This window comes from Lithobates pipiens, unplaced genomic scaffold (assembly GCF_037356315.1).
Source record: "Lithobates pipiens isolate NorthernLeopardFrog02 unplaced genomic scaffold, aLitPip1_a1.2 Scaffold_59, whole genome shotgun sequence".
NCBI lineage: Eukaryota > Metazoa > Chordata > Amphibia > Anura > Ranidae > Lithobates > Lithobates pipiens.
The window spans coordinates 1,890,491-1,906,268 of NW_027507880.1; the positions used below are offsets into that span (position 1 = coordinate 1,890,491).

Here is a 15,778-nt window from a genome sequence, read left to right on the forward strand (position 1 = left end):
GGTGTGTTATTTGGATATTTATCGGCATATAACACGCACCTTCACTAAGAGGGAAGTTTCCGGAAAAAAACCTACATTTTAGATAAAGAACTGTGAAGCAAAATAAGGGTATACGGTATATACGGTATCCTGAGTGTGGGATTTGTTAGGGTCCGCCAAATATATATATATATATATATATATATATATATATATATATATATATATATATATATATATCCAAATCACTAGTGGGGCCGCATTAAACTGGAACGCGGGACGCAATTAGCCCGCAGGTCGGACTCTGGGCATGCCTGCTGTAGGTGAACAACTGTGGCAGCCATTGATGATCTCCATCTAATAATTGTCATTTAGAGGGCTCAGCTGCCACCAGATGTCTAAACTGTAGACTCAGCAGTAGCTCTTGTTCATCTAAACATGTACTCCAGGACACCTAAAATCATCCCTTGTAGTAGGGCTGCATCTGCAAGGCAGGGTTAAATGCTTGTTTATGACTAGAGAACTTGGTAAAGCACTTTTACTAACCTGATCCTCCACTCCTGCAGGCTCCTCTGCACTGCTAGAGCAGTCCCTGCAGCCTGAACTCTCCTATGCTTCTGTGGTCTAAGGTCTTCTGCCTTCAGACCAATGAACTGCTTTTTTGATTACTACTGCAAGAGAAGGCTTTTAGTTTTTCTGGAGTTGGACTTTAAGCTTGCCACACAAATTTTGAGCATTTGCATTATTGGTTCAGTAGACTACTGATGTTGACTATGAGCTGTGGACATCAGCAGCATAGGTTGGACCTCCAATTCTTTCAGGTCTCCTCCCGCTACTGAAGTGTCCAAAGCAACGGTCTCTTCTGCGTACCCAACTACCCATTGTCCCAAAATACACGATATACATTACCCAACTGAAAGTAGCCCCGTATAAAGCATCCAGCTAACCTTTTTCCTGATTCTCAAAGTTTGCTTGCAGATCTCTCAACCGTGAATCCATACCAGAAATTTGCAATTTAAGACTTTCGATAGCTAAGAAAAGAGTTCACACAATCAATTTGAATGTATTATATGCTAAATAAATTTTATGTTCAGGACTAAACATTAGAATATTTTTCTACTTTTCTTTGCTCAGGAGACATTGAGAATTAAGAATTCCAGTTTTCCAGTGTTTGTAGTGGGCACCATAAAATAATAACAAGTTCTGAGCATTTACCGTATGGACTGCATGTGTTCCTAGGGCTTTAACATCAGCAGTGGAAGCATACAACCACCAAAATAGGAAGAAGGGTCCTTGTACCCAAAAGTGATGTCTGAGATGTTCTGAAAAAGTTCCAGAAAGTTTCTGCTGAGGAGTCTCCAGAGAGAGCTGGGCTGCTGAGGCTAGTGACCCTGACTAGGGTCGGTGGTGCGGCGGGCGGCCTGATTGATGGTGTATTCACATTGAGGGACACTGTTTTTTTTATTTTTTAATAAAGGATTTGTCAAAAACGTCTCTGTTATTTTTATTTATTTTATACACTTTTTTGGTGAATGGATAGGGGTACTATACCCGATACTCATTGACATGGGGGAGGGGGCCTCCAGATTCTGATAAGACCACAGACCCCCGTAACCACTGATCATGGTTGTGGGGATAAGGCCCTTGCCCCCATCAACACAAAGCACCCCCCCCCCCCATGTTGAGGGCATGTGGCCTGGTATGGTTCAGGAGGGAAGGGGGCACTCGCTCACCCCCAGCTTTCCTGACCTGCCAGGCTGCAAGCCCAGATAAGGGTATGGATTTTGGGGGCATGGGTTTCCCCTTAAAATCCATACCAGACCCGAAGGGACTGGGGGAGGACCCCGTTTTTTTTTTCTTTTTTTCTCAATAGCCGGGTGTGGGCAATTGTAAATGCAAGTCATTTTAAATGGGATTTGGTTCATTTTTTTTTCTTTAGAAATGTCTGTTTTTCTTTAGCTTGTTCTATATATGCTACAGATGCATTTTTTTAAAATTTTGGCTGTTTTTTTATTTAGCTGTCAGCGGGGAAACCCATTGACAACTGACGACTCATCGGTTGTTAAGGACGCCGTGGCCAGCCCTGTTCCTTAACAATCAGCTCACACTGTGCCCTGACAGACATACCCTCACAGAGATAATCAGGGACAGGGGTCTGCTGCTGCCAGATTACAGCCCTGGACCTGTAAATCACACTTTGGCTAACTCCACTTATTGGATAACCTGCCAAAGGGACCACCTACTTTACATGCCAGCCCCACTTCTTCCATATGGTACAGCCTCCAAGGCCCCTATAGATTTTAAAAGATGGGGCTTTAGGCCAGAGTGAAGTCTGGAAGGAGTGAAGTCTTGAACAACATGCATGAACTTGAGAGGGTGGGTTTATCCTCTGGGCTCCCCAGGTTGGAGTTAAAGGCCTGATCATGGGATAATACTGTATAGCTTACATCAGGTTTTTTACAACTTAAGTGTGATTATCAGAAAACCTGTCTTCCCCTGTATATTTGCTTTGTTTTATTCCTTATACGGAACCTATTGTCAATAATATGGATTGAGGACTTGTTGAGTACAATCTGTCTTTTACTGTGTATATGGAATTGTACATTTATACTAACTGTTTGGATTGTTTATGTTACATTTCAGTAAAGGAAATTATTCTATAAGGATTCATGTTTCATTGGCTTACGTCCTAAATGTGCATCAAGTAGAAGAACCTTTTTAGGCAAAACAGTCTAATTATTGCAGGATTGGGATTAATTTAATTCACATCTTTTATAAGGGGAGAGAAGAAAGCAGCAAGGTCTGGAGAAGGAGTATGTGATGTAATAGTGGAGTGATTGGTCTGGGATGGTGGACAGTAGTCTTCCCTTGTTGCACCTCCTTTGCCCCTAAGTACTAGTGTTTTGGACCTTGTGAATGCAGTCAACTGCCACATTGCACCTGCAACCACGTGTGTACTGAGGCCTTGGACAAAGTATAAGTATTCTCCTTCCCAGGTTTAGCACCATCAGAGAAGCAGAACTGTGTGGTAGAACCGGTGGGGGTGAAAATCATCTGGATCTTGTCCATGAAAATCTCAAGGATTGGAAAACTGGCTTGGCAACTCCAGGTTACTGGAAGGCATTATGCGGACCATTTCTTATACGTATGTAAATGCACTAAAAAAAAGCCAACTAGATAAAAGTGATCCGGGCTAACAGTTTACATTGAAGGCCTCATACACACGGGTGATATAAAAAACAAGCTGTAAAGCTAGTACCGACGCCAGGAAAAAAGCATGTGAAAAATAACATTTTATCAGCTTTTTGCATTGGCATCAATATATGTTTAGCCACGCTAGATTTTAGCAGCTTTTCCCCGACTCTATTCAAAATCAATGGTTCCCTATGGGAGCCCATTGATTTGAATAGAAGTCACACCAAAAGTCGGATCATGATGATCTGACTTGCAGTGCGACTTGTGTGCTGAGCATCTTGAAGGAAAACCCCCTCGCCAAAAAATAAAAATAAATTGACGTGGGTTCCCCCCCCAATCTGTCATGGCACACGGCGGACCCAGCATTACACCGGTAGATCACATTGAGTCAATATTGGAAGAAGAACAGAGGTAGAAGACCTGGCAAAAGAGCGAGAAGATAGCAGAGAGAGAAGACCCAGCAGGAGAGGGAGAAGACATTGCCGAAGGAGGGAGAAGAGCCGGAGAGGGGAGAAGAAATAGGAAGAGACGCTGAATTTGCTTTAATAAAACACTTAAAAAAAACCTGTGTACTGTGTTTATTTTTGATACTTTTTTTAGGTGGATGGGTAGTGGTACAATGTATCCCATACTCATTTACATAGGATGGGGGGCCAGGATCTGGGGGCCCCCTTGTTAAAGGGGGCTTCCATATTCCGATAGACCCTCGCTGCGCTGGTCCTGGGGTTTTTTGGAACTTAAAATCCCCTTTGCCACTTACAGCTCAAAAACACCTGTGTGTGTGAGGCCATTGAATAACATGAAGAGACGTTTTTAAGCTGTAAAAAAAGCTCCAAAACACGGCTGTAAAAACGTCCATGTGTATGAGGCCTAATACTGAATTAAAATAAAGCAACATGTAATTATGTGAGCAAGAAACTTTCCCTTTCAAGAAAAATTGTCTTTTACCTGGACCCATGCTGTCTCCTCTTTCCCCTTTCGGTCCTTGTAGTCCTGTCAGTTATGAAACATATTTAATGAGAGAGTTAGTGGGGAAAAAAATTATAAAGTTATATCTTTATATACTGAGTGCAGAAGGGCAAAATAAACAACATCCTACAAATATCCTTTAGTCAAAGATCTTTATTTTAACCAGAGGTGTCGATGACAGTGTAGCGGTGCCCCCGTGGGGTCGCTGAGTACAGTAGTTCCACATTCACCTCCAGTCACACATTTCTAGACAATGAACAGTCCATCAGCTTGTTTTTGTGTTTTTTATTTGAGGGATTACATTTGGAAGGGGAAAAGGGAACATGGGATGCCCAAGTAATTGATCTTCTCAGGTGAACAAGGTATTTGGAATCTAAATTGGAATGTCTCTAAAGCTCCAATTCCTCCAGCACATCACTTCTGAGTAAACTCCACTTTCTCTAATGCGCAATACTTCATTCCTGGTACAACTAGCACATGGCTAGGCCCCACTCTGAATAAGGCCTAGCAATTTAAGATTCACCATTTGCTGGCAGGGGTACGCAGTCCCCTTTGATGTAGCAACCAATGACAATGAAAAAAAAAAGAGTACTTGTGCTAGCTGTAACAGTCCTGTGCAAGTCCCGCCAGCCCTCCTGGCTGCAGCAACCTGTCTGGAATGCCAGTATCACCACAGTCTCTCCATCTGCCTCTACATCCAATCCTGGCATGTCTCTCCCAGATCTTCTCACTGTGCGTGTCACTCACCGACCCCGGATGCATCCCTCCTGTTGATTTGCCCGGCAATGTTCCCCGCTGCCCTTCTCCTGCTTCTGTTCAGGACACCCTTGATGTGGGTTGTATGAGAGGTCCCTTTACAGCTCCCGACCTCTGGCCCAAAGCCACCCCCCCCAGATAGGCCCCGACAGCCTAACCCTCCATAAATCAGTTCTTCCACCCGACAACTCCTCCCACAGCAGGCTGACCCTAAGTATATATATTAGAGGCTTGCCCTCTGCCGATGTAAGCTGTTGTGGAATCATGTGGTTCAGCCCTATAAGTGCCCCAAGCGCATCCTATCAGACCAGGGCCCCAATTTAAAGTCCCAGGTATTTTCAGAATTGTGTTGATTAAGTGGAATACGTAAGTCCCACATGCCTACCTACCATCCACATGGCAATGGGGTCTGGGAACACTTTAATCACAAACTGTTGGGTATGCTGTGGACCCTATAGCATGGGGATCGAGACCACTGGCACCAGCACATAGGGGAACATTGTCTGGGCCTACAAAAACACATTCCCTTCTTCCTCATGTTTGGATGTAGTGAGAGGCTCTCCGCGGACTTGCTGTTAAACACGCCAAAGCAAGCTGCCCCCTAAAAGCCCAAGGAATGGGTACAAGAGCAGTGGGAAAGGCTGAGCAAGGCTCAACAGCAGGTTCTTATCAGGAGGTGGATGAGGAAGCCACCCTGGAACTGTTGCCACTGAGTGCTAGTGAAAAACCCAAAGTTATAAAGGGGAGTAGACTGGAAACGTTGTGGGAGACCATCCTGTACCGGGTAGAGAAACAGCCATTCTCACTGCTCTAATTATACAATGTGGTGTCTGAGGACCCTGAAGTCAACAGGATACATCTCCATCAGAATCTGTGTATGGGTTGGAGACAGCTCCATTAAGCCCCCTACAGACTCACAGGATTTTAATCTCGCAAATATTCCCCCTGTTAAAGAGGTCCAGTTGAGTGGTATCAGCCACCCATTGACATGATCCCCACTGATTATCCCAGGTCTAAAGATGAAACCACTGCCGCTTCTTTAGAAGATCACACAGCAGAGGACTGGGAAAGTTCTAGGAGTTCTGAGGAACTTGTGAACTCCTGTGAAGACACTAATGAGAGCCCAGGTGAGGGTACCCATGATAACCCCCAAGCACCTGAAGCTCCTGGGCAAGCTCAAGTAAATGACAATCCTGATGATGAACTGGAGGATTCCAGCGAGTTTTGCTGCCATATTTGGGCTAACCGGGGGGCAACTGCTTGCCAAATATTCTGTTGTACAACATACTGCTTGTTGTTATTGTGTTCTTTTCAGTTAACCATCTGTTTATGCTGTTGAATCTCACTGTTTTATTGTGTTTTGTGAGAAGCGATGCCGAGGACTGCATCTGTCAAAGCCGGGAAGTGTAGGCTGGTGCAGATTGACCTTCTTACACAGGTGGCACTGCTGCATCCACCATGCAGGGACAGTAGATTACAAGAGGAATAGGCATTCCTCATTTCTCTTAGGCTTTCATATGTGTCATTGGGTGGGCTGCTGTCAGATTGGAAACTGCCGCCCAGGTAACCTCTGTGGCCATCTTTAGTGAGGGCAAAACTTAAAAAAAAGCTCTACCTCACTGCCATTTTGAGTGTGGCTAGGTTAGGGAAAGTAACCTGCTTGATAGGGAGAGTGTTTCTAGCGTAGGGAAAGGTTCCAGCTGAGTGACAACACAGAGATCGTCGTCAGAACTCAGTAGTTCCACCTACTGCTCTGAGTGTTGCCACTTGTTTCATACTGCTGGATAGACTCTGTTATTGTATCTGGAATGGTCTGACAATATAACTTTGTATTTCCAACCACTGTGTGTGCCGTGAGTTCCCTCTGGGTCCCTACCACCTGGGCCTTTCCCCACCCCACAGCCTACGGGGTTTAGAAACACATCATTAAAATATCCATGAGAAAACTAAGCCATGCTTTTAGATTTGTTTTCATTTAAAGTCATACAAATCATTCATGTAAGAAGAGAGGGTTCAAGTTCCCAGTTACCTGGCTCCCCATTGGCTCCTCTGTCCCCTTTTGCTCCAGGTGGTCCGGCAATTCCTTGTAATCCAGGAGGACCTAATCAGTCAAAAAAGAATAAAAGCTAAAGTTGAATCTGCTTAGTTTTTGACCCCTCTGGTTCCTCCTTTACCCCCTCAAAAAATGTGCTAATGATGTTTTTAAATGCAGTTGTAACATTAAATATAGAATAAAATTATATTTTTCTTAATTCAGTGGTCAACAGTTAGACAAATGTTTGCAATTAAACTGAATTTAAACTTCAGAGTTCAGAATTTACCTGAAGCCCCTGTGTCTCCTTCTACTCCCTTTAGTCCTGTTGGCCCCTGCTCTAGGGTTGCCAACTTTTCTTCAAGTCAAACCCTAACACTTTAGGCGGGCACAGCAATTTATGTGTAAACTACATATATTTTCCTATTAAATAACATTTCTAATCATATGAAGTTAATAACAGGAGTCCCCTTTACATCAGAGTCCACAGAGTTCCCCCTTTATATCTGAATCCACAGATTCAGATCGCAAGGTTCCCTTTCACTGTAAGGGGGGACTCTGTAGACTGTGGTATAAGGGAGAACTCTGGGGCCTCTAACATATGGGGTGCTCTAGGAACCATGATTTAAGGGGGAACACTGAGAACTCTGATGTACGGAGAAGACTCTGATGTAAGGGGAAACACTGTGGCCTCTGGTGTAAAGAGGAACTCACCTCTTGGCAGTCAGAACCTCTCATCCAGATGTATCTAAGGCTGCCAGACTTAACATTTCCAGCTCCCACTTTCCTTTTCTGAGGCACGGTGCCGGGGATTGGAGTGTGGGCATAGACAGAGGGATAGGAGTGGGGGGAAGAGGTGCAGATTCTCTCTCTCTCCTCTGTGTGTGTGTTTGGGGGGAGGATTTGTTAGTGTTGGCTTTGAGCACTGTGAAAGAGTAACAGTCTCAGCTTAGACAACTGCAGCCAGCGACCCTGCTGGGAAGCCATAGACCAGTCTAAATTATATGTCCGGGTTTCAGGCAGTCAGAAACCTGGACGCATGATTCCAAACTCAAACTGTCCAGGGGGATCCTAGACATGTGGCAACCCTACCCTCCTCTCCTCTTGTCTACTTATCTTAGGGAGGAGGCAGATCAGGCAGACATGGATCCGGGCTGCAGCTCCTCAGTCTGGGGCCAACAGTTCTCCGCGCTTTGACTGCCAGTGCAAGTGACTGCCTGGCAAGGGGATTCCCTCCCCTATACTGGCAGCGCGCTGCATACCCACAGAGAGGGCTCAGCGTGCCAGCTGTGGTACGTGTGCAATAGGTTCGCCATCACTGTACTAGAGGGTGCTACAATACCTTGACAGCTCATCAGTTTATAAACCATAAATGAGGGACCTTGTGCCCTCTATTCTCCTCAAAAACATAAAAGTGTCTGGGCAACGCTATAGCTGCCCAGATTACTTTTAAATAAAAGCCCAAAGTCTGAAGATCCAATAAGGTTAAATTATATATTTTCTGAAGAACTATAAACAGCGATAAGTTTTTAACTAAGGAGATACTCTAGATCACTCTGACTCTGGATTTTGTACAGCCTGAGGAAGACTACATTAGTCATACCGGGTACATTTCCTGAGGACAATAAGCTTACAATACCAAAACAGGTAGTCAAATCTTCTTCTTACTGCACAGCTTGCAAAGGAGGATCTGTGACCAGTAACAAAAATTTGGAAGGCTCTTCCTGTACTTTTGACATCAACCCTTGATTAGAAATGTCGGGAGGGGGGGGGGGGGGGGGGTTGGTACAGGGCCACAGGCCACAGCAACTTCTGCAATCAATAATGATTCAGTACTGAATCTGAGTTGTCTAGTTTAGATTACTCTAAAACCCCCTTAACAGTGCCACTTCCACCACCAGGCCTCAAAGCAACTGTGAGGGCTGCTATGGCTAGTGTAGAGTGTGAGTCTGCTTAATAACGTGTTGGTGTAATACTTCCAGAAAAAGTGAAGGGAGTTCCCAGTTCTCCAGAATCATGGCTCCCAACTGTCCCTTTAGTTGGAGGGACTGTCCCTGATTTGGAGCAATTTCCCTCTTTGCCTCCTTTCTCTTCATTTGTCCCTCATTTTGGCCTGATCTATATAGTTGTATATAAAATGCACTATTTATCTTTCAAAAAGTGTTTCCCAGTGCTAAACCTTTCATCCAATTTCTAAATTGCTGCAAATTTTAAAAGCCAATATAAAGGAATGGTAGTATAAAAAAAAAAGTTCTTGTGGATTTATCTAATCTTTTTTTTTTTTTTTTTAGTTAAATCTCCTTTAAGGGGGTGTGGCAGGGGTATAGCCCATACCAACATACTTTTTCTAGTAGGTGTCCCTCATTCCCATTTTTAAATGTTGGGAGGTATGCAGAATCCAGCTTGTGAAGTATTAGGCTACAGATCATTATTGGTATTAAAATTGTGTTCATTTTTACCTGGTTCACCCTTTGCTCCATTTGCCCCATTCAAGCCTGGTAGGCCGTTCTTCCCGGGAGCTCCACATGTGATGATTGAGTAGGCATTCTCATCAGGGTCTTTGCATATCTGTGTTCCTGGAGTCACTAATGCCACATGGAGCAAAAGTAGACAAAGAACCTTCATAATGGACATATTCCAATTACAGCTGGTCTGTATGAGAGAAAGAAACACCTGTGATTACTATTACAGCAAATAAGTTCCTGTTCTGCTCTAGGACGTCTACTATAGGTCTATTCTAGGAGAACTAGAGTCATTCCAGGACAGCTAGGGCTAGTCTAGGGCAGCTAGGACACTCAAGGACATATAGGGCTACTCAAGGAAATCTAGGGCTACTCTAGGACATCCAGGAACAATCCAGAATATCTAGGGCTACTCTAGGACATCTAGGGCCACTCAGGGACATTTAGGGCCATTTCAGGCTATCTAGGGCTACTCTAGGGCATCTAAAGCTACGCTAGGAAATCTAGGGCCCCTCCAGGACATCTTGAACACTCCAGGACATCTGGTTCTACTCTATGACATCTAGGGCCTCTCCAGAACATGTATGATTACTCCAGGACATCTAGGGATACTCTAAGACAACTAAATCTACTCTAGGACATCTAGGACAAATCAGGTCATCTAAGAACACTCTAGGACACCTAGGGCAGGCAATTGCTCTCCCGTTGCTTATAGTCACATTCTGTTTGTTCTCCTGCCATTCTGTTCGCTCACCCAGACAAGGTGAAATATCTGGTACTTTTTTTGTTGAAAGGGGCACACTACCCTTCCCTTTTTTTTTTTTTGCGGTGCAGTGCCAGATTTTTTATAGTTGCATTGGTCCAACTAGGATCTATGTAAGTATGCATGTTGTCCATTAGGTTCAAATAGCTTTCTGTTTTTGGAAAATAATATAATCAGAGAGTGTTTTTCAGAACATGAATAAGGGAGAAGTTGGGGAGCAGAGCATGCAGAGTGCAGTTGAGATCACACATGATTGAGAGACTGTACTGAATATAAACACGGGGGTATAGGTACAAAAACATTTACCATGTTGATTTCTTAAGCATTCGCACAGGTGCAAAAAAATGATTGCCGCATTGCTTGTAATATCATTATCTCCTATGATTATCAGCGCCATCTAGTGGCCATAATGCAGCATTTTACCTAAAATACCTGAATCAAAAAGATATTGCATTATGGCCACTAGATGGAGCCGATGATCTTAGGTGATAATCATTTTACAAACAATGCAGCTCTCATTTTTTGTGTCCTAATGCTAAACAATGCAGCTCTCATTTTTTGTGTCCTAATGCTTAAGACACAGCAATATCGTATATCTAGACCCCTAGGAAGCACTGTTTTATTTAATTATCATTTATTTTGTGAAAAAATCTACTTGATAAACAGGAAAAGTCACTGCAAATTATTCATATAGTTCATTTATTATGATTTATTACATTGCTTTATTAGGTAATTATGTAAGTTAGTGTTTAGAGCACTGCAAGTTTTGATTTATATTTATATACTAAAATTAAAGTTTTTGTGTCTGAAGTTCAGCATTAATGATATCAGTCCAGATCATGGAACTGCTGTGGGTCCAGGATCAGAGGGGAACCAGAGCCATCTGGCTAAGCAGTCATTTATATAGGTAACATTAAGCAAATACATTCGGATTGCATCAACAAGTATCTAAATCCAAAATAAAAAATTTTACATATTGCAGCTCACCAGTCATTATTCTGTATGCGGTGACTGCATTTGTTTTTTTTACTTTATTTTCACCTGGTGATCCTGCCAGTAACATACTTCCTATCATATGGAGAGCATGCTTATTCACTGTTCTGTAAGTGATTACAGATTTGTCACCCTGGGGCAGGACTACAGAACACCCCCACCCCTCTACTTATCTCCGTACCATGGGGGGAAGTGCTCTCTAGTGCACAGAGGTGGCTGGGTACAAAGTAAAAACTGCTTCACTGTGAAAGGGGTCTTTCGGGTGATCAGTGGGAAAAATGTTCCTTACAATAGTCGTCAGTGGGAAGAATGTTCCTTACCAGTGGCGGCTGGTGAAGTTTTAGGATGGGGGAGCGCCAGACCCCGTCCTTTTGACCCCTACCACTTCTCATAAGCCTCATCCCTTAGATAATCCACCAACTCTGTCCCCTGTATTCCAGTTGCTTCCACCCATAGTGTCAGGAGTATACAGCTCAGCCTCACAGATCAGGGTATACAGCTCAGCCTCACAGATCAGGGTATACAGCTCAGCCTCACAGATCAGGGTATATAGCCCCCCATGAGTACAGACCTCCCAGGAAAAACCATGCCATCAGCACAGACCCCCCAGGACAAGCCCCCTCCCCAACATCAGCACAGACCCCCCCCCACCCCCTCCCAGGGCAAACCACCTCTCCACCATTTATATAAATATAATTCAAATAGTACCTGAAAGTGTAATTCTATTCACTGACTTGCTCACGTAGAAATCTGAATCAGGTGTAGTGCAATAGCTCCAATGTGCCTCTATATATACTGAAAAGATGCTGGCCTACGTGGCAATCTAAATAAACAAATTCCTCAGGATGATATTTCCTGTAGGGTAACTGTGTAATAAAGATCACAATCTTTTCCTGAAAAATGTTTGAGTACAATGAAAGTGAAATTTTTTCTGCTCCTTACATTGCTTGTATAACATTTTATACAGTAAGTCTACTAAATCAGCAAATCCCAAACTGGGTGGACACAGGATACATTATATGTGGAATGACCAATACGAGATACATTTTCAGTCCAGTAGCTAAACTGTTTAACCACTTAACCCCCCGGAAGAATTGGCTGCCCAATGACCAGGCCATTTTTTGCGATTCGGCACTGCATCTCTTTAACTGACAATTGTGCGGTTGTGCAACGTTGTACCCAAAACAAAATTGACGTCCTTTTTTCACCACAAATACTGTATTTAAAATCAGGGGGAAATCGTGGGTGCCTGTTGTACACTGATCCCCCAATGATTGTGAGCTTCTCGGCGGCTTTCAGCCCTTCTCGGCCGAGAACAGGTGAGAGCCACCGAGCGCTACCGAGCACCACCAAGATACACAGGACATCCGGCTCTGTATCTCAGCGGCAGGGCTGGGCTTACCATTGGGCTTGACTGGGCTCAAGCCCATGGGCCCCACTCAATAGGGGGCCCCATGGGCCCTGCTCATTTACATTTTAAATATCTTCATATTAGTTACAATTTAATTATCATTTTATCCATTTTTATTGCTTTTATTAATCTCCTGGTTCGTTTTTAATAATTACATTGTTTACTGTGTATATGGTTGTTTCCGCACATCCGGCCACTTCCCTAAAGCATGTGTGTATATATATCTAACCTTGTGAATGATCAGCTAGATCAGACGAAACAGCGAATGCTGTAAAACGCGTCATCTCATTGGCCACGACGTCACTTCCAGTCCGCGGTGTTTGTGTTCCACCTTGGAACGGACTTCCGGCCTCTGTCTTCCAGTTCACGGACGCCATCGATACTGCACGGCGTGCATCGCCTACACTGCCCTTGAGACATACAAAGCATGGAGAAGAGTTACCACCACCACCGCTTCTCATCATCCTCCTGTGGTGCCTCTGAGAATGATCGCTTACATCGTGGACCCAGGACAAATACCAGGACAGTATCCCCCACTTATACGCTTATATATTATCTACTTTTGTGAGTAGCCATTTGGCTGTTTTGTCTTGTCCAATTAAACAGAAGTTCTTTAATACTGCACTGAGTCTGGCGCACCTTGTCCTTTTCTATTTCTGTTTTATAGAGCTGTGCTTGGCTCTCCAGGTTGCAGCCATCCAAGCAATCCTAATGATTGTTCTTATACATAATATTTGGGACTATTTTAGGACTATATGGAATTGTTCCTTGCGCCATCTCTCCTTTTTTCTTATCTTGAGGTTTTCTGATTGGCTATTGGCAGTTATGTATCATTTTGTTCTATTTAAAGTAATGTATAGAAGGTAGGGCCCGAAAGTGATTTAAGCCCAGGGGCTTCCACCACATTAATTCTTGCTCTGCTCGGCGGCGCCATTTTTAAATGGCAAGGCTGCAAATGACACGACAAGGCTGCAATGGACACTGGCAAAGCTGCAATGGACAATGGCAAGGCTGCAATGACAAGGCTGCAAAGGACACTGACCTGGCTGCAATTTTTTAAGTGTTTTTTTTTCTTAGTTTAGGCCATTATGTATTCTTCTACATATTTTTGGTAATAAAAATCACAATAAGTGTATATTGATTGGTTTGCACAAAAGTTATAGCACCTACAAAATAGGGGATAGCATTTTTATTATTATTTTTACTAGTAATAGCCGCGATTTCTGAATTCTTTTTTTTTTTTTTAACGGGACTGCAACACATTTTTGGGACCATTTATACAGCGATCAATGCTATTAAAATTCACTGATTACTGTAAAAATGTCACTGGCAGGGAAGGGGTTAAAACTAGGGGGCGATCAAAGGGTTAATTGTGTTCCCTAGGGTTGTTTCTAACTGTAGGGGGAGGGGACTGACCTAGAGGAAATGAGATTGTGGTTCCTAGCTATTAGGAACTCACAATCACTTTCCTCACAGAACAGAACAGGGACGTGTGTTTACACACACACACACACACACACACACACACACACACACACACACATGTCCCTGTTCATCTTCTCATGCACGCGATTGCTCGTGGGCGTTGGTGATCGCGACCTCCGGTCATGAGCATCAGCACCCCCGCGATGCAGCCTGCTATCCCGCTTAAAGGGACTGATGTACAGCTACGACGGTTGGTGAGATCATGCCGACTTGCCGCTGTATAATGAGCAAGTGGTTTTTAAAGCCCCATTCTTTGCAAAAATTATATTTTTTCCCCCAATCCTATCTCTCATTCTCTTCTAACCCAGGGCGTCTAGTGGTAATTGTTTTTATCTTTTTGGGGGCGAAGGCCGCGGCAAACCATGCCAGGTTCCCCCTCCCCATCTATGCTGGCTAGAACTTCTCCCACGCTTCACCGGCGGCTCCCCAGCTCTCTGTGGTCATCACGGTGGCGGCTTCCCCTTCCCCTGCTCTCCACGGGAATGACGGCGGCAGCAGCTTCCGTTTCCTCCCTCCTCCTCGGTGACCAATTGGGACACTTTTCCTTTTGGCCAAACTGGGAAACAGGTCTCAGACCCACTTGTGCATGCTTGCTCCAGAGCCCCTGCTCTATATATCCATAAGACACATAGAGCTACGGCTTGGCCCCATTCCCCACTCTCTTCTCATTGGCTGTGATTGACAGCAGTGTGATGCCAATAAGGAGAGGAAGTCCTGGGACAGCCAAGGCTCTTGTGCACATCGCTGGATCGAGAGGGGGCTCAGGTGAGTATTAGAGGGGGTTGTGGGGGGAGAAACACACAGTTTTTTTACCTTCAAGCAAAAATCCTCAGCCTTTACAACCACATCAAGTTAAGTCAAAAGGGCATTTACTTTTTTTTCTTTTTTTAATCCAGTGATCAGATAGAGGTGGGTGGGTGGGAAGAAGGAGTGGGCAGTACCCCAGCGTAAAATGTAAAACATTTAACAATGGGTTCCTCTGCACTGCTCATGTAAATAGCTCTTAAAAAGGGGATTAAGTACAGAAATATCCGGACCCAGATCCAAGCTATCACTCCAATCAGTGCCCAGTCGGCTATGGCCAGGACATTCCCTGCAGCTGTATTTAAAGCGTTTGTTAACCTAAAAAGAAAATGGATCCTGTCCCTTTAACCACTTCAATACCAGGCACTTAGACACCTTCCTGCCCAAGCCAATTTTCACCTTTCAGTGCTGTAGCAATTTGAATGACAGTTGCGCAGTCCTACAACACTGTACTCAAACAATTTTTTTATTGTTTTGTTCCCACAAATAGAGCTTTCTTTTGGGGGTATTTGATCGCCTTTGCGATTTTTATTTTTTGCGCCAACAAATAAAAAAAGACTGAAAATTTTGAAAAGTTTTCTTCTTCAATAATGGGCACTGATATGGCTGCACTGACGAGTACTGATAGGGTGGCACTGATGGGCACCGATGAGGTGGTACTAATGAGGTGCCACTGATGGGCACTGATGATGGGCACTGATAGGCGGCACTGATAGGTGGCACTGATGGGCACTCATAGGCAGCACTAATGGGTACTTATGGGTGGAACTGGGTGGCACTGATGGCCACTGATAGGTGGGCACTGATGGGCATGGGTGGTCACTGATACGTGGCACTGCTGGACACTGATGGGTGGCAATAATGATACCAATGGGTGGCATTGCTGGGCATCACTGATTTTATTTTGTACATGATGGTGCCAGTCAGTG

At 44.1% G+C, this 15,778-nt stretch overlaps 1 protein-coding gene across 3 annotated transcripts in view; it reads right to left on the reverse strand.

Moving 5' to 3' along the window:
* The window catches only part of LOC143958170 (mannose-binding protein C-like), a 586,186-nt gene extending 574,203 nt beyond the window's left edge, over positions 1-11,983 (reverse strand). The window contains exons 1-5 of one of the 3 annotated variants that reach the window (XM_077467632.1): positions 11,858-11,981; positions 9,391-9,583; positions 6,929-7,000; positions 4,123-4,167; positions 927-1,010 (exon numbers count right to left, since the gene is read on the reverse strand). In XM_077467632.1, coding sequence (XP_077323758.1) covers positions 927-1,010; positions 4,123-4,167; positions 6,929-7,000; positions 9,391-9,565 — 376 coding nt within the window. In that variant the 5' untranslated portion in view covers positions 9,566-9,583; positions 11,858-11,981. Of the gene's footprint in view, positions 1-926; positions 1,011-4,122; positions 4,168-6,928; positions 7,001-9,390; positions 9,584-11,857 lie in introns of all 3 variants that reach the window. The other 2 variants (XM_077467631.1, XM_077467630.1) reach the window with 2 other exon arrangements.
* Between the last annotated feature and the right edge of the window lie 3,795 nt (positions 11,984-15,778).